Source organism: Rhinolophus sinicus, chromosome 14, assembly GCF_057876585.1.
Source record: "Rhinolophus sinicus isolate RSI-liver-muscle chromosome 14, RSI-T2T, whole genome shotgun sequence".
Classification (NCBI taxonomy): Eukaryota; Metazoa; Chordata; class Mammalia; order Chiroptera; family Rhinolophidae; genus Rhinolophus; species Rhinolophus sinicus.
The window spans coordinates 12,809,648-12,835,797 of NC_142514.1; the positions used below are offsets into that span (position 1 = coordinate 12,809,648).

General features: G+C 46.1%; 1 protein-coding gene across 8 annotated transcripts in view; it reads right to left on the bottom strand.

Annotated features, from left to right (window-relative positions):
* Nucleotides 1-26,150, bottom strand: part of UBR4 (ubiquitin protein ligase E3 component n-recognin 4) — a 122,877-nt gene that overhangs the window by 43,474 nt on the left and 53,253 nt on the right. Inside the window, exons 50-71 of one of the 8 annotated variants that reach the window (XM_088790258.1) lie at nt 25,680-25,712; nt 24,490-24,553; nt 23,926-24,060; nt 22,769-22,943; nt 22,001-22,084; nt 21,771-21,911; nt 20,726-20,847; nt 19,988-20,099; nt 17,915-18,042; nt 17,619-17,796; nt 17,053-17,157; nt 15,302-15,439; nt 14,302-14,476; nt 8,741-8,837; nt 7,994-8,101; nt 7,420-7,536; nt 6,251-6,460; nt 4,350-4,499; nt 2,902-3,129; nt 2,127-2,205; nt 1,187-1,432; nt 210-378 (exon numbers count right to left, since the gene is read on the bottom strand). In XM_088790258.1, the coding sequence (XP_088646384.1) occupies nt 210-378; nt 1,187-1,432; nt 2,127-2,205; nt 2,902-3,129; nt 4,350-4,499; nt 6,251-6,460; nt 7,420-7,536; nt 7,994-8,101; nt 8,741-8,837; nt 14,302-14,476; nt 15,302-15,439; nt 17,053-17,157; nt 17,619-17,796; nt 17,915-18,042; nt 19,988-20,099; nt 20,726-20,847; nt 21,771-21,911; nt 22,001-22,084; nt 22,769-22,943; nt 23,926-24,060; nt 24,490-24,553; nt 25,680-25,712 (2,994 nt within the window). Of the gene's footprint in view, nt 1-209; nt 379-1,186; nt 1,433-2,126; nt 2,206-2,901; nt 3,130-4,349; nt 4,500-6,250; nt 6,461-7,419; nt 7,537-7,993; nt 8,102-8,740; nt 8,838-14,301; nt 14,477-15,301; nt 15,440-17,052; nt 17,158-17,618; nt 17,797-17,914; nt 18,046-19,987; nt 20,100-20,725; nt 20,848-21,770; nt 21,912-22,000; nt 22,085-22,768; nt 22,944-23,925; nt 24,061-24,489; nt 24,554-25,679; nt 25,713-26,150 lie in introns of all 8 variants that reach the window. The other 7 variants (XM_088790259.1, XM_088790257.1, XM_088790260.1 and 4 more) reach the window with 7 other exon arrangements.

The following is a 26,150-nucleotide window of genomic DNA, read 5'->3' on the forward strand; positions in this document are numbered from 1 at the left end:
TCTCAGCGGAAAACAGAGCATCTCTTGCTTATGGCATCAGTTTAATAGCCAAAAAGCAGATAATGCAAGGAAGGAATCTGTAACAGTCAAGAGGATTCTCAGGCCGGTGTAAACACTGACACTGTGACATAAAACCAAGGAAGAGCTCCCTCGTCCACTCACTGGCCACAGCCCCGTGCAGCCCGCCGAAACCAAGCCCTGGCCCCTACCTGTAGATATGCAGAGTTAGGCAGTGGGCCTGCCAGCGCACCGAGGAAGAATTGGACTCTAACAGGAAGCAACGCAGGAACTGGACCAAGGTCTCCTTATCTGCAAATTTGTTCAGCTGGTTCACCAGAGCTGTGCACAGCTGGTCCTCCTGGCTGCCTGAGCTCTCACCTGCAAGATCAGGGCAAGACTGAGGCGGACGAGTAGGAAGAAACAGCCCAGGGTCATACAGCCAGCGCTACCAGACGGAGGCAGGAGAGGCTGTCTATGCCGCAAAGTCTGAACGAAACAGCTGTCACTTGAAAACAATTTTCAGTTATTTAATGGGGGACAAAGGTCCGCCCCGATGAGACATATAACAATGCCACCAAAAGACCACAGGATGAAGTGCCCATGTAAGTCTGGCACTGAGCAGACACGATTACACTGCGGGAGGCATTTCCTCTCGCAGGTGTGCTGTCTGAAATAGTCCACGTTAATACAGAGCCGCACAGAGATAACTGAATAATTAACTGGGACAATGTGAACCCCCGCCACTGCTCTCAACCCCAGTCACCTGTCTCAAGCCTCCAAGGACCATGAAACGCAGTGAAGCAGAAAGACGCCTGCCTTTCTGATGCTAAGCAGTCAGCTAAAACAGCTCACATTTGTAGAGCACCTCACAGTTTACAGGGCGCATTTATAAGCATCATGTCATCTGATGCTGAAAAACGCCACAGAACAAGTATTACTATTTCACAGAAAAAGACACTTGGCCTCCTAAAAATATTCAGTGCACTTTGACCTTTCCTGTCACTGACACTCAGTAGAGGAAGTCACACTGCTGAAGATGTCCCCTTCAATGTAACTGAAAATGGGACCCAAGGTTTAGGTCCCCTGTAAATCAGGGTAAAAGCCGCTTCAGAAGAGAATCAACCCTGTGCCCCGAGACAGATGAGAACACACCACCCTGGTCAACAAGCCAAGCGGGGCCTCTTACCCTCCTTCTCCTTTTCCTTCTCTTCTTTCTTGCTCTTCTTAGTGGACGACTTTGACTGTGCTGGGGCTTGTCCGGAGCCGGCGGCCACAGGGGCCGCGGAGGAGGCGGCAGCAGAGGCCCCAGCGGAGGCCGCCAGAGCCGCGAGCACTTTACTGCCGCACAGAGCACACGAGAGCAGCTGCAGCAGCACTGGGGACACGCCCTCGTCCACCAGGAAACTGACTTGGAGCAGGAAGTAGAGGACGGCTGCGGGCAGAGGACAGGGGGCTCAGCTCGGCCGTGACGACAAGCGGACTCCCACTCGAGGACGGGAGCCCTCTCCCCGTGGTCACGGCTGCTCTATTCCCCCCAGCTCCTCCTCCAGGCGCTCTGCTGGAGGTTTGCGTGAAGACTTTATACCCTCCGTGGAAATACCTGACGAGTATCACAACCACACAGAGGCTGGCTCCCAGCCGCCACCTCTCTGAGTAAGACAGTTCTCCAGACTCCACATATGCTTCCCTAGCGTGACTACCAACCTGGACGTCAGATATCCTACGTTGTGCCCCCACAGCATCCCAAGCTTTGTCTATTGCCCCTTACCATTCTTTTAAGTGTTACTTGTCTTCCTTGCTAGGCAGAGTTCTGTCTAACCTTGTACTGCACGAGTATGTTTCTGTCAACGACGGGCCACATGACGGTGGCACATCACACAGCCTAGGCGTGCAGTGGGCTAGACCACCTAGGGGTCGTGTAAGTGCGCCGTGGTGTTCGCACCATGACGCAATCACCTCACGGGACATTCCTCAGAACACATCCCCATTGTGAAGCGGCACATGGCCGTCTCTTGCTCCTGGCTGTATCTCTAGCACGCAGTTGAGTGTGTGGCCTATAGGAGGCCTCAGTAAGTAGTTCTTGAAGGAATGAATGACTAGCAACCAAAAAGAGCAGCACTGCTTACAGTCGTCTTTGATGCAGAATTTCTGCCAGTTGACAGTCCGCTGGGCAGCAATCTCGGCACAGGCTTTCAGGTGCTCCATCTGAAATGGAAACCCACTGTCATACCTGAGTAACCCCGCCCACACGGCACCACACCAGCTGCCTCGAGGGGTCTTCAGCCTGCTTTGGACGCAAACTGAACACGGCCCTCTGTGCACACGGACCCAGCGGCCTGGCGAACCTGGGACCAAGGCCCACACACAAGGCCGACTCCCCAGCACACAAAGGCCCTATGTTTGCAGGGATCCTTCAGACCACACAATAACGCAGTGGGAAAGACAGACCATGACTTGGGAAACCCCAATCCAGTTTACTTTTTTCTTGCTGAGAGCATAATAGTAAGGACACTAGATTAGGGTTCTGTAATACCGACGACATTCATTCTAGATGCTCCTGTGCAAATATATTCAATTTACTCAAAGACAAGAGTCAGGTTCACAGATTTCAGGTTGATCCTGTCCGTGACACGAACAAATGACACTGAGAAGCCCAAGGCCCCCTCCTCGTAACGGAGGTACCACGGCCAGGTGGGGGCGGCCATGGCGGGAAAATCTCAGATCCTGAAGCCAAGTCCATGTGGAATAGCACCCAGTCAGGTATGATGGATTCATCTGATCTCACGCCTGGCCGTGACGTTCTCTAACCATCGCAAAGCCCTGTCCTGCCCCCTCCGATGACCTGCTCGGCTGAGCCTCACCAATGCCCTCTCCCCGCCCTACCATCTCCACCCCGCGTACCAGGCTGATGAGTGTGTCGTACTGCAAGGCGGAGCCTGAGCTGGCGGTGACCACACCTGCCCGGAGGAAGATCCCTTGCTCCTCCAGCAGCTTCTTGATCCCACGCACATGGGAGTCCAGGGTGTGCAGATCCCGGAGCTGGCGGTACTTCTCCTTCGAGCCACAGATGAAGAGCAGAAGCTTGCGGACTTGGCGGCGCACAAACGGCGTCTGCTGGACCATCAGGTACTTGAGGGGGAAACAACACAGAGTCAGTGACTCGGGAACTATGTCTGTACCAGCGCCGGCTCCCGGGGTGTTCGTGAACTGTTACTAAAAACTGGTGAGAAATACAGACCAAGTTATTTCCTGTGACCAAGCTAGCCTCTGGAGAACGTTGGTATTCCTTACAGGGGCCAGGAGAAAGGCACAGAAAGGAAGAAGTCAAGGAGGGAAAAACAGCGATATTCCTGTGCCCCTTCAAGGAATTCTGAGAATCGACAGGGAAATTGGCTTCCACTCCAGCCCACCCAGAGTATAACTGGAGGGGAAAAAAAACATTCAGAATCTCTCTTTCAGGTAAAAGAGTTGGGTTGTTACATCTGTACAACTGGAAATGGCCATTTGGGGTTTGCTCACAGGTGTTTCTTCCCAGAGTTCTCTCAGGCTTGCTGTGTCGTAACAAGCTATTCTCTCGCCAGGCTCCAAACCCACCCCACCATCCCCTGCTCTGTGGGGCCCAGCCCAGAATTATGTTAACTGCAGTGCTTCTCTGCAGCTGGCTCCCTCAGCTTCTGCTAGTGGGGAACACAGCGGGCCGCTGGAAGGCCAGAGGAGGAGAAAGGGCTTGTTTCTGTCTGTCTGTCTGTCTGCTACCCTAGCAACAGCCCTTCACCCGCAGCCTCCACCATGTCTTTAGTGTTCAAGGACAAACCAACTGCAGCTGGTTCTCCTCATCAGCTTCCTTCAGTACTTCCAGAATCAGCCATGCCCCGTCCCCGCCCCTCAGAGCGCCTAAGGTACTAGCAGCAGCCCGCCCACCCCACTCAGTGCCACGGGCTTCTCGTCACACACAAGGCTGCTGCTTGCAATTACTATATCTGTCTTACGGCAACGTTCCCTTTTAATCTTTGCTTCTTCAATGGCTGTTTACCAATCCCCTATATAAAAATCCTGCTGTTACTTTAATATACTTTCTATTTTCTGGACAGAGTCCGAATTATTAAACTTGCCCATTATCCCCAATGTGGGGTAAGTAAAATGGACAGAAACTAAAGTGGATGGCTTGCTTTGATGCCCATCCTCCACAGTTTCAACATATAATACACTCCAGAGGGGCAAGACCTACATAGTGGGAGGGCCTCTGCTAGGGGAAATACCGTACAAGGGTAAGGAGGAAAGGGGCCACAAAGGTCACCGCAGCCAAGGTGTCCTCTCCTCAACTGGCACTGCTGGGAATCTTCACTTACCTCCGAGAGAAAGTAAAACCACGAATGATCAAAGACAGGCGGTGGGATTCGAGAGCTGGTGTCAGCGATCTTTTTGATTTGGTATGGAAGCCTCAGTACCATCTCTGTGAGAAGCTGAGTGTAGGCCTCGAACACATCAGCCGCGTGACCCTGGGAGAAGAACATCTGTGTAAGAACCTGCGATTGACAACTTCCAGGACCACACTTAGAAAAAGGGCTGGTTCACTGCTCATCAGGCTCACCGTGCGTTGGAATTGGTCAATGGCACCTTTCAAAGCCAAAGCCATTACTGACGACAGTTTAGTTTACAAACCCAGCAAGGCCCCAGGCTCCTGGGGGCAATTTCATTACACGCAAAGGTTACAATGGAGACAGATCTCACTGCTCCTAAACGTTCTAATATTTCACTCTGTGGTTCTTAACAGTGGATTGATTGTACTCTACTTACAAAGACCTTAAGAGTGAGAATGGGAAAATACTGAAAAAATACCAGTGGGGAAAGATTTCTGACTTTCTATGAGAGATACATTCCATTCTCTAGAACGAAAACTTCCATAACAACAAGAAATACTTAAATAAACCAAGGGGGCCAGGATCACTAAACTCAGTCAAGATCCTGGGTTCATATCACGGCGAGGCCAGGCTACTAAGAGATTTGAGGACAGTGGACACGACAGCTACGCTGCAAGCTGCGTGGTCCCCAGGAAGAGTCTGCACAACGTGTCTCATCTATCCAATCACCAGTTATTTATCGGCTCCATTAAGTCCTCAAGCTTTGAGGGTACAAACAGGAATAAAATGGTCTTTGCTGCAAGTTCAGAGGGAAGATTCCACATGTGTGTACAGGGCACTAAGGGAAAGGCCATCTCGATCAGACTTGACAGCAGGAAAGTGTGTGCGGGGGACGGTTTCCCCAGGGTCCAATGCTTGTCCTGGGTCTTAAAGGAGTGGGAATTAGTGGATGTGGGAAGGAAGGGATGCAGAGGGAGAGGGATGCATTTCGGAAGGGATGGCATGTACAGAGGCAACATATCCCATGGGGGGAAATGCCCGGGTTAGTAGGGCTGCATACAGTGGTCTTGTAGGTGACACAGCTAGAGAGTGAGAAGGTAGAAAGCTGAATCCTCAAAGAACTTTTTGGTCTAAAGTAATGAAAAACCACCATAGGATTATAAACGAGAAGGACATGACCAGAATTATATTTTGAGCTTGTTATACCCCAATACTTTTCAAAGCAGTTCTGAATGCGCAGTAAGAAGCACAGCTAGTCCAACCCCTCCAGCTCCACTGCATGCTCAATGGAAGAGATGGTAATAATCGTGAACATTTATTGAGCATTGGTATGTGCCAGGCACTGTGCTTTACAAACATCAGCTCATTCAATGCTCACAACAACCCTATGAAGCAGACACTCTGCGAAGACTCATTTTCCAGGTATACAAACTGAGGCTTACTAAGGTTAGATGGAAGTTCTCTAAGCCTCATGGCGAGTAAGTGGGAAGCTTGTTCCCAGACTCACCTGATCAGGAAGCCCATCTTCTAAAGGGCCTATGATGACAGCAGGGGGAGTATGTGACATATCTGACATAAGGACGTGACCCCCTACTGACAACGTGACCTTGTACCATCTCACCTTTTTCTAAGGAACTCAGTGTGAAAGGACATGACTGACTGCATTCAATTCCTGAGCTTTACAAAGTGGCAGGAATCAGGGTCCCAGCAGAAGGTTGGCAGAAGCGGTTATTTATTAAATCATGCTGAGACTAAACGCCACCAAGGAATGCAGGCTCCTTCCTACGCTCCTTGCCCTCAGCTCCTTCAGCTCTACTGTGAGTGTAAAGAAGAGAGGGCTCGGGGTGAGGGACAGGAGCAGTTCTTTGCTGTCTGGGGAAAGACCTCACCTTCACATACTGGCGGAGAAAGAAAGGGCTCATGTCGGGTGGGGAGGAAGTAGTATGTGGTTTCAGCAACTGGCTGGTCGCCACGGGCTCCTCGTCGCTCTGCTGGCTCTTCCAATACTCCAGCAGGGATCTGAGCACGTGCAGGCAGTAGTCCACAGCCCCCGAGCTCAGCAGCGCTGCTGCAGTGGCACTGGAGATGAGGGAAGATGACTGGGAGGCAGAGAAAACAGGGAGATGGTAAGAATGGCTGTAAACCCAACTAGGTGCTGGGAGGGAACACACTCACAATAGAATCAGTTGCATGGAAGTGGGTTAATCAGTCTCTTGAGTTAAAAGTTTCCCAACTAGCTCAAACATTTCCCTCACTCTTTTGAATCACAGCATGGTAAGAGAAAACAAACAAACAAACAAAAAAAAAACACCAGTTCTCAACTCTAATCTCCCCTACACACACATGCCAGAGGCCAAAAGGCAAGGATCAGCCAACCTTTCCACCTGGAGGGGATGGGTTTTCTCGTTTTCCCCTGGACAACTAGAAAAGAAGCCCATTCAAGGAAAGAGAAAGCTTCCCACTACAGGCACTTCTTAGCAACCCAACCCTCCTGGCAGGGGCTCTTCTCATAGAACTAGCTTCCAAAGGAGATGGGGTGAGTGATCCCATGAATAAAAAAGGCAGGAGAAAAGCTACTGTAAATAAAACCATTAGGAGAGCCTTGCAAATCCCAGCAAACCCCACAGCTCATAAGCTCATTAAGACTGGATGCAGTTCAGCCTCCATTTCTACCGTCTCTGCTTTGTGTTAATCTCCTTTCTTCCATGCACACACAGCTTTCTCTCTGCCTTATCACCACACCTTATAGCAACATACAGTCGGGGATCCTCTTAGCCACTCTGCGCCTTGCAGAACAGTCAGTCCCTTGCTTTTCAACAGTGGAACCTCCAAACCCTTGAACCCCTCCCATGGAGGGACTGTTGGCAAAGATCGGGGCTCGGAAGGGATTCGGGAAAAGGGGGAGGTTCTGCTCTCGAAGACAGGACAGCTTAGAATCTAACTCCTGAGCAACAAAAGGCCTTTTCTGACAGAGGACTATGCCCTGTGCCCTCAGCCTTAGCACAGCCAGACGATCCTCTTACCTTTCCCCACACCCAGAAGCTCAAAGCAAACATACCTCACAAATGGAAGACTTGGATCCGGATTTTGTCCGGGACATGAAGACACTCAGGAGTCTCATTACCACCAGGTGGACTTCGTTCAGGGCACTGCGCTCATTCTTCTTAGAGACGTCCTGCAGGTAGAGGTGGGGCCCAGAAGCCCACACTTACTTTTAAGCTCGAGGCATCCTCTGAACAAGACTCTCTCAAGCTTATCAGCACTAAAAGTTCCTCAGGCGGAATCAGAGACAAAAGAAGCTATGTATCCATGGACGATACCTGATTACCTAGAGCCTGATACACTTGGGAGGCCATGTTAAGATATAAACAACTAAGTTACTGTTTTCGCCTTGCAGAGCTACCAAAGGTCCATGAGGGCAAGGACGTCATCTTGTTCCTCACTTATGCCCAGATCCAAAAGTACGCCTGGGCCAGAGTAGGCACTGAGAACCTTTTCTGTTGAATCAGTACAACCGGAGCCGGCCGTGGATGGTTACCCACTGAAACCAGGGGCAGTCCCTCTAAGAGAGGGATGCACAGCTGAGAACTGACCCAGCCAGTCGTGTCCCTCGCACTATGACTCGGCATTACCTTCCTGTCCATGCCCAGTTCAGCAATCAGCTGGGAGAGCAGGTTGTCCAGGGCCCCCTTGTCTTTCTCGTCCTCTCCATCCAGGTCTGCAGTGAGCATCAGAATGACCTAGAAGACAAAAGACAGATGACAAATGAAAGCCAATTCCCTGAGGAACAACTGGAAATCCAAGGTGTTTCAGAAGAAATCCCGATTTTCCTGACTTCCCTGTCAATCCTAACAGTAATCCATGAGAAGGTTCTAAACCCCAAGGTATCCAGAGTTTAAGTGACCCGAGCCAGAAGAGTCTACTTTTGTACATACCACACTTGGCATCACAGGAAATGTTTTTGCAAAACTCACTGATATTACGTCCAAACAAAATGGGTGGCGTTAGGGCATTGTGCTGTGCTGAGAATTAAAGAGCAGTTTTTCCCAAGAGGAAGGCAGCAAGTGGGAGAGTGGTTCTCACAGGACCACACTCTAATACTAACAATACTAGAGTCGCTGTGGCCTACGACTCTCGGGAGCGGACTTTTGCTCCTGGCTCTGTCAGGAACTAGCTGGATGACTGTGGACATTTTTAAAACCTTCTCTGACCCTCGGGCTTCTCTATAAAATGAAGGGCTGTGACTTGTAGTTCAAAACTGCATTCCATTGTTCGATGGCCTAACACCAAACAAAGCCTTATAGAGCCTCTGGCAGAGATGTCAGCATGCTACAGGTGGTCCAGCGCCAATGTGACCGACTCAGTGAGCTGAGGGATACCTGCATGTACGGGATGGCCCGGACACCTCCAACATTCCGTAACTGGGGCAAGGTTTGCAGTAGTCTCTCCAACAGCATCAGACGGACCATGTGCAGCCTAGAAGACCAAGGAAAATACCGGGAACATGAGCTAGTACACAGTCCCTAACCAGCTGAATATAGTTCTTTCCTCCTGACAGAAAGTCAGCAAGGAGCACACTGCTTAGAAACAATCTCAGCATTAAAAGATGGTAACAGATGCCTATCTGGTATGCCAGAAACAGGATAAACCTCTTTGTTACAAGGGAAGAAAACTATCCCAAAACACAACTGATGGTACTAAACAGCTACTTACAGGCCAGTTCAAATGTTCCTCAATCAGGTCCTCGCCGTACTCAGTATCAAAAATCAAACCTTCAATAGTAACCCTACGGTTTTTTCCAACACATGCCCTATTCTGCCTCCAGGTATTATTTTCTGGCATTCTTCTAGCTATAAAAGTCTGTATCATCCGGCTGCAATAGTGACCCAACCCTTTCTTATTCATGCTTCCCAAGTCCTTAGGAAGGCCAGCTACTGCTTTACCCTCTCACACTTTAGCCATCATTTCTCCTAGTGGGAAATTCATTTCACCACCACCCTTTCCACACTGGGCCAGGAGTTTTCCCATACATTCAATTGGCTGCTACCTAACCTTCTTCATCTGCAGATATGCAGATAGAGAGATGGTCTTCTGGATCTCAATGAATATGCTAAGTATGTGCCCCTGGATCTCTAATGAATATGCTGATTCAAAAGGACTAATTATGAAAATTAATGAATTAGGGTATTGTTGACAAGCTGGTTGGCAGTCTCAGCTAACACACAGTCTTAAACAGATTTAAGAGTGCATTTGCTGAATGAATTAATGGATTCACTCTCATAGTCAGTGAACTGTTCATTTTATTTTACGGACCATGTGTAAGAAACCATATGCCTGTATATTTTTAAGTGTGATTTTCATATAGTACATATCCTAGCAGGTATCCAAAATATTTTCAAAATAATAAAAGTATGAATGAAAGTACAGTGTCCTGCTTGAATAATAAATGATTTCATTCTAAAAAGAACTTGAAGGAATGAGCTTAGTGTCCTTCAGAATCATGTAATACATAAAAGCCCGCACGTGCATCCATGAATAATAAGGCAAGCTGTGTGGGGGCTACAAATGAGTAAGAACTGCTCAGGAATGGATGAGGTACAAGTGAGAAAAGATGAGACGACAGCAGCAGTTCAATACTTTTAGGATAAAACATAAGCTTTGAGATGGATTAAAATTTTCAGATTTGGAAAACATGCATGTAAATTAATATACACACATGAAGGAAAATGCCAACAAAATAAGCAGAGTCTGGGCCTCGACCAAGTTCATGCCAGATCACTGGCTTTTCAAACTCTTGAAATTTAACAAAAAAAATTAAACACTGTACCAAAAACTGCAATTTTCTTTTCTTGTGACTTAGAGTAAAAACAACTCAGTTATTAGATTATTTAAAACAACCTAATTGTTTAATTATTCCCCCAAAAAACTTAACTCAAAACCACGTTAGAGACTACCATTACCAATATAGCAAGGTTACCTAAATTAACCCTCCTGCTAAAAACAACTAAAAATTCTTTTAAAAATACCATCATTTTAGAAGCAATGATGAATCTCAAAACATTTCAAAGGATTGAAATCACATAGTGTGTTCCCCAACCACTGTAAATTAAACTATAAATCAACAGCAGAAAAATCATTAGAAAATCCCCAAATGTTTGGAAATTTAGCAACTTGTTTCTAAATATCCCATAGGCCCAAAGACTAAATTACAACAGAATTTAGAAAACAGTTTAACTGAACAGCAAGGAAAATACAACATATCAGAATATGTGGGCTCCAGCCAAAGCAAGGGTTAAAGGGAATTTTTGAGAGAAATACATAGTTTCAAATATATATTTAAAAAGAAAGGTTTAAAATCAACGATTTAAACTTTCATCTTATAAAGCTAGAAAAAAGAACAGCAAATTAACCCCCCAAAAATACGGTACTAAAAAAAAAAGTTAATAAGCAGAGAGGAAATAATAAAGAGTGGAAATAAAATAGAAAGCATATTTACAAGAGAGAAAAATCAAAGCCAAAAGTTGGTTCTTTGTAAATAAAGTTGATAATTCCTAGCAAGACTGATTTTTGAAAAACAAAAGTTACCAATATTAGAAATGAAAAAACGGTACATCACTACAGATCCTAAAGATATTAAACGGATGATAAAATATATTATGAGCAAGTTCATGCCAATAAAGTTGACAACTTAAATAAAATGAACAAATTCCTTTAATAAACACAATATACCAAATTTGACACATGGATAGAAATAGTTCTGTATCATTTAAAAAATGAATCTATAATTTAAAATCTCGCCTTAAAGTCCAGACCCAGATGACTTCACTGCTTTCATGAATTTTTCCAAGAATTTATACCTAAACTTAATACCAATCTTATACTCCTCTAGAGAATAGAGAAAGGGGAAACGTCTTCAGTTTATGAAGGCCAGAATAAAATGAATGCCAAAACCTGACAAAGACATTTCAGAGAAGAAAAATTACAGGCCTCAATAAAATATTAGCAAATCAAATTCAGTGATACAAAAGATAGGACATCATGATCAATTGTCCCCACAAGGTTGGTTTAATAACAGAAAAATAAATTAATGTAATTTACAACCTCAAATAGAATAAAGCAGCAGCATATAATCAACTCAATAGGTACAACAAAGGCAACTGGAAAGCTTCAAAAACCCATTCAAGATAAAAATCTTCCAACAAACTAGGAACAGAACTTCATTAACTGGATACCCATAGAAAACTCTCCACTTAGCATCAAATTTAATGGTAAAATATTGACCCTTCCCCCCGTGTTTGGGAATGAGCTAAGGATGCCCACCATCACCACTTCTTTGAACACTGTACTAGAGATCCTAGTCAAAGCAATAAGGCAAGAACAGGCAATTAAAAGGTATAAAGATTGGAGAGAAAAAGTTAAATTGTCATTATTTGCCAATGACAAGATTGTACATGTAGAATCTATAATTAGAATTAATCTAATTACCAAAGCCATAATTAGAATTAGTCTTGTTATCAAAATCTGTAATTAGGGTTTAATAAGCACCTTTAGAACAATCACTGAATACAAGCTCAAAATAAAACAATGAGCTCACCAGCAATTAAGAAATTATCTGGCCAAGAGATTGAATAAAAACAGAATACCCAGAGGGGTAAGTCTGCTTACCCCTGAGACTGATTTGCGGCCATGTGAAAACTTAAGGTCGTGATGCTCCGAAGGTAACTTGAGCATCTGGTTGCCAGGACCTCACAGGACATTTGGAATAGGAAAAAATGCCCAGAAATTGCTCCAAGTGGAAAGTTTTCTATGAGAACCTCATAGAAGAATCTCAGTTTAAAAGTAAACAGAAATATATTACTCCCTCCACCACACCACTTCTCCACCCAGGAGCCTATAAAAAAAATTGGCTAATTCAAATCTTGACACAGAAAGGAAAGTGGGGTGGGGGTGGGGGAAAACTACTGAGAATATAGTCTGGGTTATACATTTATTTTTTCATTTGGTTAACACTTTTTGTGTCCTTATTTAAGAAATCTTTGCTAACTCCAAGTTATAAAGATATTTTGTCTATCAAAACCTGTAAGGTATTACCTTTTACATTTATATCTATAGTTCAACTGATTTTTGTGTATAATATCAGGTCAAGATTCATTTTATTCTATATTAATTTCCAACTGACCCACTGCCACTTATTAAAAAGACCATCCTTTCCTCTACTGTACAGAAAAGTCATCTTTGTCATAAATCTGCTATTTCCACTTTTGGGGGGTTAAAACTGTCAACTCAAAATTGTATACCTATCAAAACATATTTAAAAAATGTGAGCTAAACAAAAACATTTCCAGATGGACAAAATCTGAAATTTTGTAACCAGTGGATCTCCCCCTAAAGTAAAATCTAAATGACATACTTCAAGAAGGAAATGATCCTACATGGAAGGTCTGAGAAATAGAAATACATGTGGGCACAGAAAGTGGTAAACTTGCGAGTAAATCTAAATAAACATTGACCACATAACTATATAAAACTGCAATAATATCTTGAAAGCTTTAAAAATATGTATATTTGAAAATTTAAACACAAAAATAATAGCTTCAACTGATAAGAAGGAGCAAAGTCTTCTAAGGAAGACTATTCAGGAAGAAGAGAGAGCTATTAACTTTGGTTTTGGATTAGTTAAGTATGCATGTTGAAAAGATTAGTATAGCTACTGAAAGACTAGAAACAGAGTGAACAACATCCAAACTTATAGAGTTGGGGGAGGGATGAAAAAAACAGCAAATCAACCCAAATGAGGGCTATAAAGAAGACAAAAAGAAACACAGAAATGGGCAGAATAAAAAGCACAAAGTAACTGGTAAGCATAAGTTCAAATATATCAATAATTAACATTAATTATAAATAACCTTAAGTGTTTCCATTAAAAAGCAAAGGTAGACTGGATTAAAAATGTTTTTAAAAATAAATTGCAAAGAACCAGAAATCACAAATACCACATTATGTTGAACTCATGGAATTAACCTACAAATCACATTAAGAGGGAAAAAAAGATTAAGTAGAAAACTCCTTTCCATTAAAAAACAAACTCGATCAAAATATCATCAGTTAAACTGAGCCAGAGGTCATCTTCATCAAAGGGCTGTTGCAAGAGTTTTTAAGTGGAAGCAGTAAGGCACAGGAAATAAAGGAGACACTCTTTGATGCCCTCTGAAAATGTCTCTGCCTGATTGCTTCAGTGACCTTTTTTTCTGATAGAAATCATTCAGTTCAAAATACTGATCCATTGTTTCTGCACTAACGTGGTAACTGCGGGCCCCTTCCAATTTTACAAACACTGTATCACAAGTAAATTAGTAGGTTTTTCTTCTTCCTCTTCTATTTCTCTAGCCATCTCTTGGGTAAGAATACATTCACTCCACCAATCTAGTACCAAACACCACCAGAATTTGAGGGGGATGGGTTAGGATTTTCAGATTACTTTCAACTTGCCAAGAGGTAAATATGGATTAGCTCTGTTACTTCTCTTATAAACACATTGAATAAAGGGCTATTTCTAGTGTATACACAATAACTATCACTGTTGAGCATGCTACAAAATATGTTATGGATAATGATGAAACAAGGAAGATTTGAGTGCGGGGTGGGGAGGGAACAACACACGTTTTTAGGCCAAACACTTCCCAGTTACTAAGGGATACAGGGAAGCCTTGAGAGAAAAACCACTTTCTATTCTCTAATTGATTTGATGTTATTCTAATTAGAACAAAGACAGATCTAGAACACTTGCTAACATTTTAAACTGTTTCATGAGTGTATTAACTTTATGTTTCAGAAGCAATATACTGTTATCACCACTCTACTTCCTACAATGGATCCTCCCCCATTCCTGAAAGAGTCTCCCGCAGGAAAGCCCGGGGACTGAGATCGAGCAGGTCCTGACCTGTTGCTAGTGTGGACATCCCCGTCCCCTTCGCCTTCGCCTTCTCCCTCGGAGCCGTCTCCTTCCTGGTGTCCAGTGGTGGTGCTGATGGCGCCAGTGCTGGAGCTGACACTTCCCGGTCCAGCCGGATGCCCCTCTGCCGTGGCGTCACCATAAGCACTGCTCCGGCCAGACACTAGATGGAAATGGTTAAAGGCACAAATCAGCTCCCACAGTATGATGAAATCCAACGCATCCTGAAGTCAGCGATAGTTAGAAAATGACTGGTAGGCAGCATCAGAAATTTCTTTCTTTTGTGGGAAGCTACACAAGGATAGAATTCATGATTTTGACCCCACAGCACTAAGCTGTGTGACTCTCACGGCAGCCGCTCGTCCTTCTACAGAACATAAGATGAACCTATAAGAACGATCTTAATAATCTCAGCTGCTGATAAATTTCCATCTTGTTTCTAGAGGAAACATACACTGATTTGGGAATCTAGACATTATCAGCTACCCTTAGTCTCCTCCATAAAAAATTTTCATATCCAATTTTTAACCTCAGGTTGACTCAGAATCAAACCAAAATGGCTTTGTCATGCGTCCTCATTCTCGAGCCCCAGCCTATCAGCTAGCACACTGTGAAGATGGCCTACTGTTAACAAGGATTGCCCAAAATACCTTCCCCAACAGGAGAGAAAACCACAGCACGACAGATTTCAAGGTTATACCATAACTGTTTTAGATTAACCATGATTTAGGATTCTGTACATCACTGCTTTCTTCAACTAACAGATAATTAAAAGTTGCCTGTAAAATATTTCAATATTAACCTCACTGAGCTTAAGCTATTATCATTGAATAGTTGAAACTCTAGGGGTGAGGGCACATGAATTCCCTAAGACTTTCAATGAGTCCCCAAAGCTTCCTTCTGCTGAAAGCAATCCCAGGCCCAGGCAGGGCTTCCTGCTTTGTCCCCACCCTCTGCCCAAGGAGACCATGACCCCAGGCCATATTACCACTGTGCTCGCCAGCCACTGAGTCCACGGCACTTCCCCCGCTCTCCGAGCCCACACTACCACCATGGTCAGCAGGAGAGGTCCGCAGGGTGGAGCCATCAGTCGCTGCTGTGCTGCCCTCGTCGTCTGAGGCTGGAGCTGAGAGAGTAACGAGAGCTGTTACAGGTAAAAACCCCTCCTTGGGGCAAAAGCATCAAACCACATAGTGCAGAGGACACAGTGCAGTTTACCAATCCTGTCGTTGAAGGAAAAAGGGAAAGATTTGTTTTGCTGATTAGTCACTAACAGGAACAAACACTATACACAGTGCATTGCGAACAGTACTCAGACAGAAGTAAAAACCCAGCTCACTGGGCATTTCCTTCGCATTACATCACGATGCAAACAGAACAGTGCAGAGATTCAGTACGAATCTGTGACATGGACCCTCGGTTTTCTAGCTAAAATGCTTCATGGTCACCATCGTGTAGGTGTGACTGACACCTGCTGAGATCAGAAACTAGCCATTACCATTCACAGCATAGAACTCTGAATTTTTAAGAGATTTGTTTTGTAATCAGTCAATTCGTGCTTGTGAGGAAATCACTCATCATGAGCTCTTGCATCAACCCTGTGTTTCTCTTTAATCAGGTGGTCCAGGGGGCAGCTCACTGGGAAATGTCACACCTCCGAATCATCCTCATCAGATGCTATTATCATAATGAAGCAAGGAAATTCCCCAGAGACAGCCACAGCATCCAGGATCAGGGCTGAGCTGAGACAGGAGGAAAATGCTGGATGAGATACATGGGGGAGGAAAGCCACGACAGCCACAGAGCACGTGGGAACACAAGTGGCACAGCACGACAGTGACCTCCAAGCCTGAAATGACAGCAACTAAAGAGACCCAGGGAAAGCAACAAGCCATGGCAGCAGTGAGAGGGGACAGCCGATTTCTCCCTTTTTTAACTAACCAGGGTAAAACTCCCGAAAGGAAAAAAAAAAGGAGGTAGAGAAAGAGGAAGAGGAGGAGGAGGAGGAGGAGGAGGAGGAGGAGGAGGAGGAGGAGGAGGAGGAGGAGGAAACAAATACAGGAAAGCATTGTCTGAAAAACTCTAAATCAACCCTTAAATTACTCGGGGGTTGATTTCCCGGTGGCTTGTTCCGATGTTCCATTCTCTTCTACTTGGTCCAACTGTCTACTCAGGAAATACACTTTTTCTTATCAGATTAGGAAAGAAGGTGGAAGTGAACACAAAATGAGGCCAGAAGATTTCCTATGCATTTGAATTGCGCCGCAAACCCCTACCTCCCAGGCTCACAGCTCCTAATGGTTAATCGCACTGACCTGAAGCCTAGCAGGTCTTCTCGCAGCTTTACTTTTATTTGCAAACGAAGGGGAAAAGTGAAAAGGTATGCGCTCTAGTCCTGGTCTCCCTTTCCATACTGTCCGGAACGTGAGACCTCTGGTGAACAACCCCGAACGCTGGCATCTAAGCCCTAACGCAGCTCAACCTGCAAGCCTGCTCTCTTGGCCTTGCCTCGGGAATGAGCTGAAGCAGGCAGCATGCAAGTGCAGGGAAGCGAAGCCATGAGCGTCCTGGCCGAGCGGCGTCGGTATGCCTTCCACACCCATATTGCTAAAGCAAAGGCAGAAGCAGGAAGTCCAGAATGGCCTGTCAAAGCAGCTGCCCGTTCCACTCTCACAGCACCGGAAACGAGGCCTGAGGGTCCTGGGGCCCTGAGCCCTGCTCCTTGCTGTGGACAGTTACCTGATGCTGTGGTGTCAGAGAGGGTTCCTGCGTCCAGAGAGGAAGAGCTGGGTGCCTGGCCGGACAGCCCCAGGCTCTGCAGGCCCAGGGCACTGCTGCTGCTGCCTGGGAAACAAGTGGAGAGTGAACACAACATCCCCTCCAGACGCCATCCACAACGCTGCTTTGGCCACCTGCTGCCCTCAGGAGTCTAAGCTCCAGCGTGTGACCCCCCTCTGGCCTAGAGGAAGCTCAACGACAGCTACTGCTGTCTGACCACCACATTTGGTTACAGAGGTGGTGGAAGGCTTCCTTCAGCTCAGGTTGGGTACATGCTGGAGGGATCTAACAGATTTGGGAGGAAATAATCTGAAAGACCAAACTACCAGGAACTACGCGATTAGCTCCCAGCCTGAAAATGCCACCACAATCCCTCTCACTCTCCACCTGTATCTCTGAACAGCTCTCACCCAGATCAACCTCTCCCCAAATCTGGGGATACGCTAAGTCAGCTGGACATCAGTAACTGCCAAACCCTCTTTCCGGTGTGGGGCCAATGGGCCACTGCTCCTGGCACTGCCTTCTACCTTGTTGGTCCTGCTGCAGGCTCAGGGCAATGGCTAGTTCAACCATGGTCTCGTCATCGGCATCAGGCGGGATGTCCAGCATGGGGGGGAAGCCCTCTGCGCCTGCCAGCAGGGCCTCCAGGGGAGAGGGGTTGCCATTGTTGACATTTTCAGCTGTCTCCAGGACCATCGACTCAGACTGCAGAGAGAAAGCTCTGTCAGCGTCCCACCGTACGTGGTAGCTTTGGGAAGTCCGCTGCGTCCGAGCTGGAGGAGAGTTAGAGGCTCCTCCTCCGCTCTCTTGCTGCCAGACTCACCACCATCTCGAAGTCTCCATGGTCCACCTCACTCTGCTCCTGGCTTTCCTGACGGATGTGACCACCGTTGGGGATCCCTGCTGACTGCATCTTCTCATCTGCATCATCATCGTCGTCATCATCCTTGTCTCCTGAGTCAAAGAAACCCCGGTCACCTGAAGGCGGGTGACGGTCTTTCCTCCCTCGGCATGTGGCAGGAAGAGTCATGGAGCAAAGGAAAGCCCAGACCAGCTACCAGCTGGCACCTGTGCCTTCGAAGTAAACTCCAGGGTGCTATGCCCAGCCTGTTCTCATGCTTCCTGGACCTGGCAGGGTCTGGGAAGATGGGATTGGCAGTGACCACTTGCCCCCCTCCCTCCCCTAGGAAAACGTTTTTCCAGCTGATGAAGAGGAGGAAAGACACACACACACACACACACACACACACACACACACACACACACACAAGCCTTGGATTCCAAAGGGATTTCTATAAAGCAGAGAAATCTAAGACCAGTGAGCTCACAAGCTCCCACCAACTCTCAGGAGACCGTGAGCAAGACAGGGAAAATAATATAACTGAGACGTTTATCTGTTACCTGTCATAGCAGCTTAGAGTGTTGTTTTACTACTTCTTTCCTAAACAATAGGGTGAGATTTTCACACTATCTAATCATTATGAGAAGAATTTGAACTGAAATGCAAAACCGTGAAATGGAAGCTGAGGACGCCACCACTGGTCCTGCCCTGGACAGTTTCTGTGTGAAGGGGAGAGGCCTTCTAACAAGGGAGAAGTCCAGGTTCGACTCTTAACTGTCAGAAGAGGATGGAGACCTTGCCTTCCACTGGATAGGCCGTGAAAGCATGTGGATACAGCCTTCATTGGAAACATAAACTACCTGCACTCTAGCTTCTTGCCAAAGATGCACACGCTGTTGTCAAAAGCTTAGATAAGAAGATCGTCTGAAGGTCATGAAGTAAAATGCATTCCTCTAACCCTGCACTGTACCATCCCGTAGCCACTAGTCACACGTGGCTACTGAGCATTTAACAAGTGACTGGTCCCAATGGAGATGTGTATTGATACATACTCCACACTAGATTAAGACAGGACCAAAAAGTGTTTTAAGGAGGCAAAATATTTCACTAATAATTTTTTTATGTTGACTACATGGTGAAATATTTTTGACACACTAGGTTACATTAATTAATTTCAACATATTTCTTTTATTCTTTATAGTGTGGCTAATAGAAATTTAAAATTACATATGTGACTTCCATTGGAAATTTATTTCTGAGACAAATCAAATAACCAGAGAGTTACATAATATAACGCAAATATTTATACTATGAAAATTGCTTTTATTTTTATTATTATTTTTTTAACAAGAGAAAACAACCAAATTTAATACGTATGTGTGGATGGGAACCCTGCATACACGACAGAGGCAGAGACCCCACATGCAGGAGAGGATCTGAGAATTGCTTTTATTAAAATGTTAAATGTTAGGCCGTTGACTTGGTCCAAGTAGATCATGAGGGAAATCGCTTGTGAAATTTGCTGTCAAACTTATTGTAGGCAAGACCACTGAGGGTCTAGCCCCTTAGGCAACAAAAATGGACACTTACTGAAGAGGTTTTATGCCAGGAAAATTCTATTTTTCCTGAGAAATAGCTGTTTTTGTGGGGGGTTTTTCTTTAGTCACTGTGATTTTTATAACTGTTCTTATTTTACTGTTGCCGTGGCTCTCAGGGAGCTTTTAGCTGAAGAAAAGGTCGTCACTTAACAACCATGCCAGACCTCATGGTGTAGATGTTTTTCTTTGTGCTCTTGGCTTGATTTTACTATTGCACCTTCATGCGCCCACGGTCTTCATTCTCTTCATTTTTGTTCTACTTACTAGGTGCATTTTCACATGCGACCTTAAATTCTTTACGGACTAAGGGAGGGTGGAACAATGGGTATATGAGCATAAACAAGTCACCAGGACCTTGGTCAGTATGAGCAGCCCACCCTCCCTTCCCCCTCTTCCCACCACACACACACACAGACACACACACACACACGCCTACACCAGACGTCATGTCACATACCCATTGGAGTGTTGCTTCGAGGGGAGGAGGGCAACGTCACGTGTCTCCGCTTGTTCCTGGGCCTCAGGACTCGAATTAGAGCTTGTTTACAAGAGAAGCTCACAGCAGGATCCTGAGGTTGAAAAGGAAACTGTCAGGCTTAGGTTTTATATTATTCATGGAACCGTCTATAAAATACTTTCCTCTCTTGGTTAATCATTTACATGCATGTGGAAAAGCTACCTCCTCTCACCTACAAGCCTGCTGAGAAGCCCATTTCCTGACTCGGCATGTGTAAGACCCATTCACTATATGCCTGCATCTCAGCTGCTGGTCACACACTGGCATTTGCTCCTGAAGTCACTGTGGCTCTCTACAAATGGGTTTTGGCTTTTCATCAGCTGACCACCAGGCTCGTCCTAGCTCTGTGCTAAAATCAGTCCTCTCACACTTAGATTCTGTGCCAGGATCACCGGAAACAGACCTTGATCATGGTCATTCGTATACTCATTGAATTAACACTCGGCACTAACGACGCAGAGACCACCAGGACCTTCAACACTAAGCAACACAATGTCTACCCCCTCTCAAAGCTTCTTCTTCCACAGAATGAGTCAACTCTTTAAGCTTTTACTGAAGTTGAAAACTCTTCATTCCCACTACCTCCCTTTAAGTCTGTTTTACGTCATTAATTTGCAAACTTAGACAAACGACTTTCCCAGACATTGCCAGGCTGTCTGGGGACGTGACGACACGTACAGGACACAGGAGCATCTGCATATAGATCTTGGAGGCCGTGTTAATACAGTCCAGCTCGCACGTGCAGTAGCCATGGATAATGTCCACCAGAGCATTGACAGTCGCTTCAACGTGAGTTAGGCCTAAAGGGGAGGGAAAACAATGGAAAAACTTCTCACTACTTGAGAATGTAAGACAAAGGCACAAATTCTTACCCCCACATAAAGGTTAAGCTAACAAAAAAAGTGCCAAGCACACACACACACACACACACACACACACACACACACACAGCAAAACAAATAAAACACACACACAGAATGCAGGCTGTCAGCATTACTTGTGATTTGTTTTATTAATACTCTCCTAATCTCCCAAAGTATCCTCGAAAGCCTTTCCAGATATCCTGCATCACCAAAATAAGTAGCTGTCTACTCTCTATGGATATCAAGACATGGCAGAGAAGTGTGAAGAGGTGAGCAGATTCTAAATGTTCCCCAGGCTCCCCAAATCTCAGGTGATGAGAAACACGACCTTGACCTGCCCTTTAGGTTTCTTGCCCAAGCAACCTCCACACACGAATGAGCACCAGGGGTTGTTCTACTTTTCTAGATTGCTGTTCAGATCGTTACTCTTCCACCGACACTCAGGACAGTGTGAGGGATTAGATACCACAGACAGCAGCAGCTTAGAAATGAAATTCTCAAGGCTGATGCTTGCCTTTTACCTCTTGAATGGCTTTGAACCAAGCTTTCAAAGATTTTTTTTTTTTTAAACAATTACAAACACCGTGAAGGACACACACACATACGCGCGCGCGCGCCTTTTTATGTGAAATATTCAACCCGACATGAAAAGATACAGGAAAATCCCGCTTCTCTGCCACATCACTACATTCCTGTATCAGGAACACTGCATTCATGACACAGACTTCTATTTCGTAAATATTAATTCTGGAAGAAATGGATGACGAAGACTAATGGCTAAGGGTTCGATCTGTTCAAAGACAGAACTTCTATTTGGCTTGATATCTATCAAGATTCAAGTATCCCTTTCAACATGATACCTGGCAGGCACGCAGGTGCCAAGAAGGCATTCTTGGGTTTGGAAGCATGGAGTTTCCAGAAGTGGTTCACCAGCTGGGTGATGAAACTGCAACAATCGCCTTCCAACTGCTTCTGAGGTTCTTTCCCCTCATCCACTCCTTCTAAGCAGGAGAAAGAAAACTATTAACGATGGTAAATTGGAGCTAAAATTTAATTTGTTTTAAGGTTAACTCAGGTCAAGGAAGCTTGCCTGGGGAGGGAGTTTCAAGTGGGGCCCCAATCAATATGCCAACTATCCCTAGATTCCAGCAGACACATCTAGGAAAAAAACAGTCTGGGAAAGGAATATCACAGAAAACATTGTATGTTAGAATTAAGTAGAAGGGGGAGCATTCAGGATCTTTACAGCAGATTCAGAGATCTCAGGTCCAACTTAGTCAACTTCTAAAAACTAGGGGAACATCTGAGATTTTCTAGAATGATTCCTGGATTATAGAATTAGAAGGGAAAACAAGATGATGACAGCATATGGGAGCACGTACATAACAGAGAATTGTAAAGGCATCAATAAACTATTTGATAAAGGCAAAACAGGTCTGGTCCCCAGCCAATATGAGAAGAGTAGATAGAATTGAGCACGGAGAAAGGCCATTATACGTATTAATAAAGTAATGGCAAAACAACAGCATGAAAACAAAAGGTATGACCCTATGACCTTAAAGCAACCAGGGCCCAAACTTTACCCTGAGAATAGTAAGAGGTAGTGACAGATTTTATCTGATGTCCAGAGCACTAAGTAAATTCAAGGATACTCCAAGGAATAAGCACTGGAAAGCACAATTACTTAAAATGGTACAATCCTAATGTCACAAGCCCTACAAGGTATACGAAGACACGAGAGTAAAATCCCTGTCTGAGAGCAGGAGTCACTCAGAAGCCAGTGAGAAAAAGAGGCTGAAAGAGTGTAGAAGGTGCAGTAAGCCGATTTCAGGACCACGGCCATCCAGGCCAAGTTCACCTGTTTCCATCTGGGGCAGCTTGGACTCCGTGAAGTGGACAAGGTTGCTGGGGCGCATGATGGCGATGGAGCGAGCTGTGACCACCAGCCTCTGGAAGACCTCGGGGTCCAAGTCCTTGCCTTCTGTGCTGGACGTATTGAGACACTGCACAGCTTTGCTCAGCAAGGCCTGATCCTACAACGGAAGGGTCACAGAGGATAAACCACAAGCAAGGGCTGGGTACTAAAGCAGAGAGGAGAGGCGAGCTGGCAGATCGTCAGGATGGTGACCTCCTCCCAAGAGAATATGTTCATTACCACCAACTCCCTGGAACAACTCTTCAGAGTTCAACTTCTTAATATATAAAATATCAAAAGCATGAAAAAAGAAATCAAAAGTCATGAAATCAGTATCAAAGTATGAAGGGGAAATCAGAAACCACCCAATTCTCCAGAATTGCAATATCCCAGATCTCTTTCCTACAGAAGAAAGAGTCATTTCTTTGTGAATTCATATCACCCAAAGATCATGTTTCCAAAACTGCCTTTCCTGGGGAGGTTCAGCAGGTTAAACCCGTGGTTCTCAGTTCTCTGGGTTGCAGGCAGACACGCCAACCAAGGCACCTGGGCTGCCTGGCTTCTTCCTCATGGACCTGAACTGTCATCTTTTTCATCTCCGGAAACCGGCCTAACTTACCGCCTTCGGCTGCGACTGCCTTTCATAGGCGAGAACCGCTTCTCCCCAGATCTACCCCTCAGTCTCTCCCACAACCATCCAACAATGTCCTCACAGGCAAGTACACCGAATTGAGGGTTATGCCACAGCGGGCGGAGGGCAAACACCAACAGCCCTGGTCTCCTGAGTGATCCCCGTCCTGTCACTCTCTTCCAGGGAGAAACCACCCACTCGAATGTCCCTCCCTCTCTTTCGGAAATCTTGCTGCTCCTACCAGAATGACAGAAAAAAATAACTGCAAACCAAGAGCCCAGTGTTTGGCTTGTCCTCGGTTTACAGGGATGTTCATTTCATTTCTCGGGAGACACTGTAGAGTGGCGGGGTCTAACCTTAACGCCATCCTTTCCCACCTTCCTTCGCATACAAAAAGCCAACTTACTTGATCCCATCCATGCCCCAGCTTCTGCCTGTACAGAAGGCAGCCCTGAGAGGGAACAGTTACCTTGTGGCTGTGGTAGGCTGAGCGGCTCGTGTGCAGGCTGGCCAGAAGGCTCTTGGATTGCTGCTGGACACTGGCGGGGGCCGGCAGGGACAGCAGCAAAGTGGCCAGCTCCTGAGCCGCGTTCTTGTTTCTTTCCTGACGTGGAAGACAGCAGGGTTACCACAAACCCTGCCAAATCCATGCAGAATGCACTGTCCACACTCTACCCTGCCCCTCTCTCCCTTCTATGCCACGAGCAAGGTTATGCTCCATGGACTGACTGCAAAGAACAAAACAAAGAATTTCAAGAACTGTAATCCTCCCACAATACAGCTGCAGAAACTGAGTCCAAGACCGTGCCCCAGAGAACAGTGTTCTGTTACCAGCACTCATCCTACTCAGTGGCACACTCGGTATCGGTCTCCGAAAGGAGGACAGCAGGCCTGCAGCTGAAGGCTTCTTTGCAGCTTCTTTGAAAATCAAGATTATGCTACAAATGTTCTTTAGGTTCTCGGGGCCTCTGACGACTCCACTGACTCCCTGCCTCTTCAGAAACCTCCCATGTACTGTGAAAAAGGAACTTGCCTTTTCAATGATTGGACCAACCGCAAAGCAGCTTTCCAGAGCTTCCAAAGAACTCACGACCAGCCTAGGGAGACAAAGGAGCTGGCTTGAGCACGACCACCCTTTTCTCCGTCTTGTGCTTTAGCCCAGGCAGACCAGAGACGTGAGGACCCTGGGGACCGCTAACGAATGCCAAGTACAAAATCAAAGCACAAGACCTGCCACAGGCACCATGCATATCGTTTCCTTGTGTCACAGGCCAGAAGAAACCTGGCTCCTGCTTGGAGAGCAACCTGAGGCCAAGTTCATAATCCATAACTCGAAGACAAGGCTTTTCTTCCTCAGAAAGGATAGATGTGCTTCCTTCTGCTGCCTGTGGCAGGGATCACTGAGAAGGGCGTAATGGTCTCAGGTGCCCAGAGATCAGTGGGCCAGGGGATGCACAAAGGGAGAGGTAAGCCACCTTCTTACACTGGGAAGGGAAGGTTCTAGTTTATTGACACCTCCTAGAAAATGCACAAACGCAATGCCTATGAGTCCCTAAGTATGGGGAAAAGCGCAAACTATATTTTCAGGAGCATGCCAACTGACAATATTTACAGGGTACCACAAAGCACCTTTAGCAACCTGAGCAATTTTCTCTTAGGAAAGGAACAGGATACCCAGCTATTGAAGGGTACCGCGTGACATGCTCCCGACCCAGGGCCGACTCCTGAGAGTTTCATGTGGCACAGTAAAGAGAGCGGCACCCTGACGGCTGACGCTTGGGACAGAGAGGGCAAGTCCTGACAAGGCCGCTGGAGAGAAAGGCACAGGGTAGAGGAAGGAGTGAAGAGCTAGGGAAGAGGGACGAGAGGCACAACACGAGTCGCACAGAACACGCTCTCCAGTGGCCTTCCAGATGGTAGGACGTCTCCGCTCTCCCACCGCCCCCGCCCCCTTCTCATCCACTGCAGAGACGGCGCCGACAGGAACGGGGGAAGGAAAGAAAGCCAAGAGAGTCTGAAGCGGCCAACCCCAAGTGCGCACGTACAACCCTCCGCGTACCCCACTTTTACGTGGGACAGCTCTGCAGCCATGCAAGGACCAGGACAGAAAGAAGCAGGAGGACTCTTCCACAGAAGCAGAATCAATGCAAAGCCACACCATCGGTTACACTGCTCTCTGACACACACTCACTCGTGCAGAGGAAAGAAAGAGGGCATACTAACCGGTCCAGCTTGGTTAAGGACTCAGTTTCAGAACTTGGGGGAGAAGCAAAGAAAAAAAAAGGAAAAAAATGTGAAGCTCATCAGAAACCTGGAAACACATCCTAAGCAAACAATATGAGAAATAGGGTAGGGGAAAAAGAAAGAGAGAGAGAGAAAAGGGAAGGGGGGCTGCTGTTTGGGGGCAGTGATTGCAAGCCAAGCTATTCTTAGGACTTACAATGTAAGAAAGTCAACATCTTACATCATGAGTTACTCCGTCTGCCATGGCAAACCAGTAGCTACCTAGCACAAAGAAGCCAAGCGCAATGCTTCAGAAGGCCACTGGAGGGAGCCCTAGCAGGCTCTGAACTCGCCTACAAGGCGCAGCCGCCTGCAGCCCGGTTATCACGTTAAGTAGCTGCTGCAGAGAAAGATGAGAAGATGATGACACCAGAATGAAAGGGAAGAGTTTCCCCTTTAACCTCAGCAAGA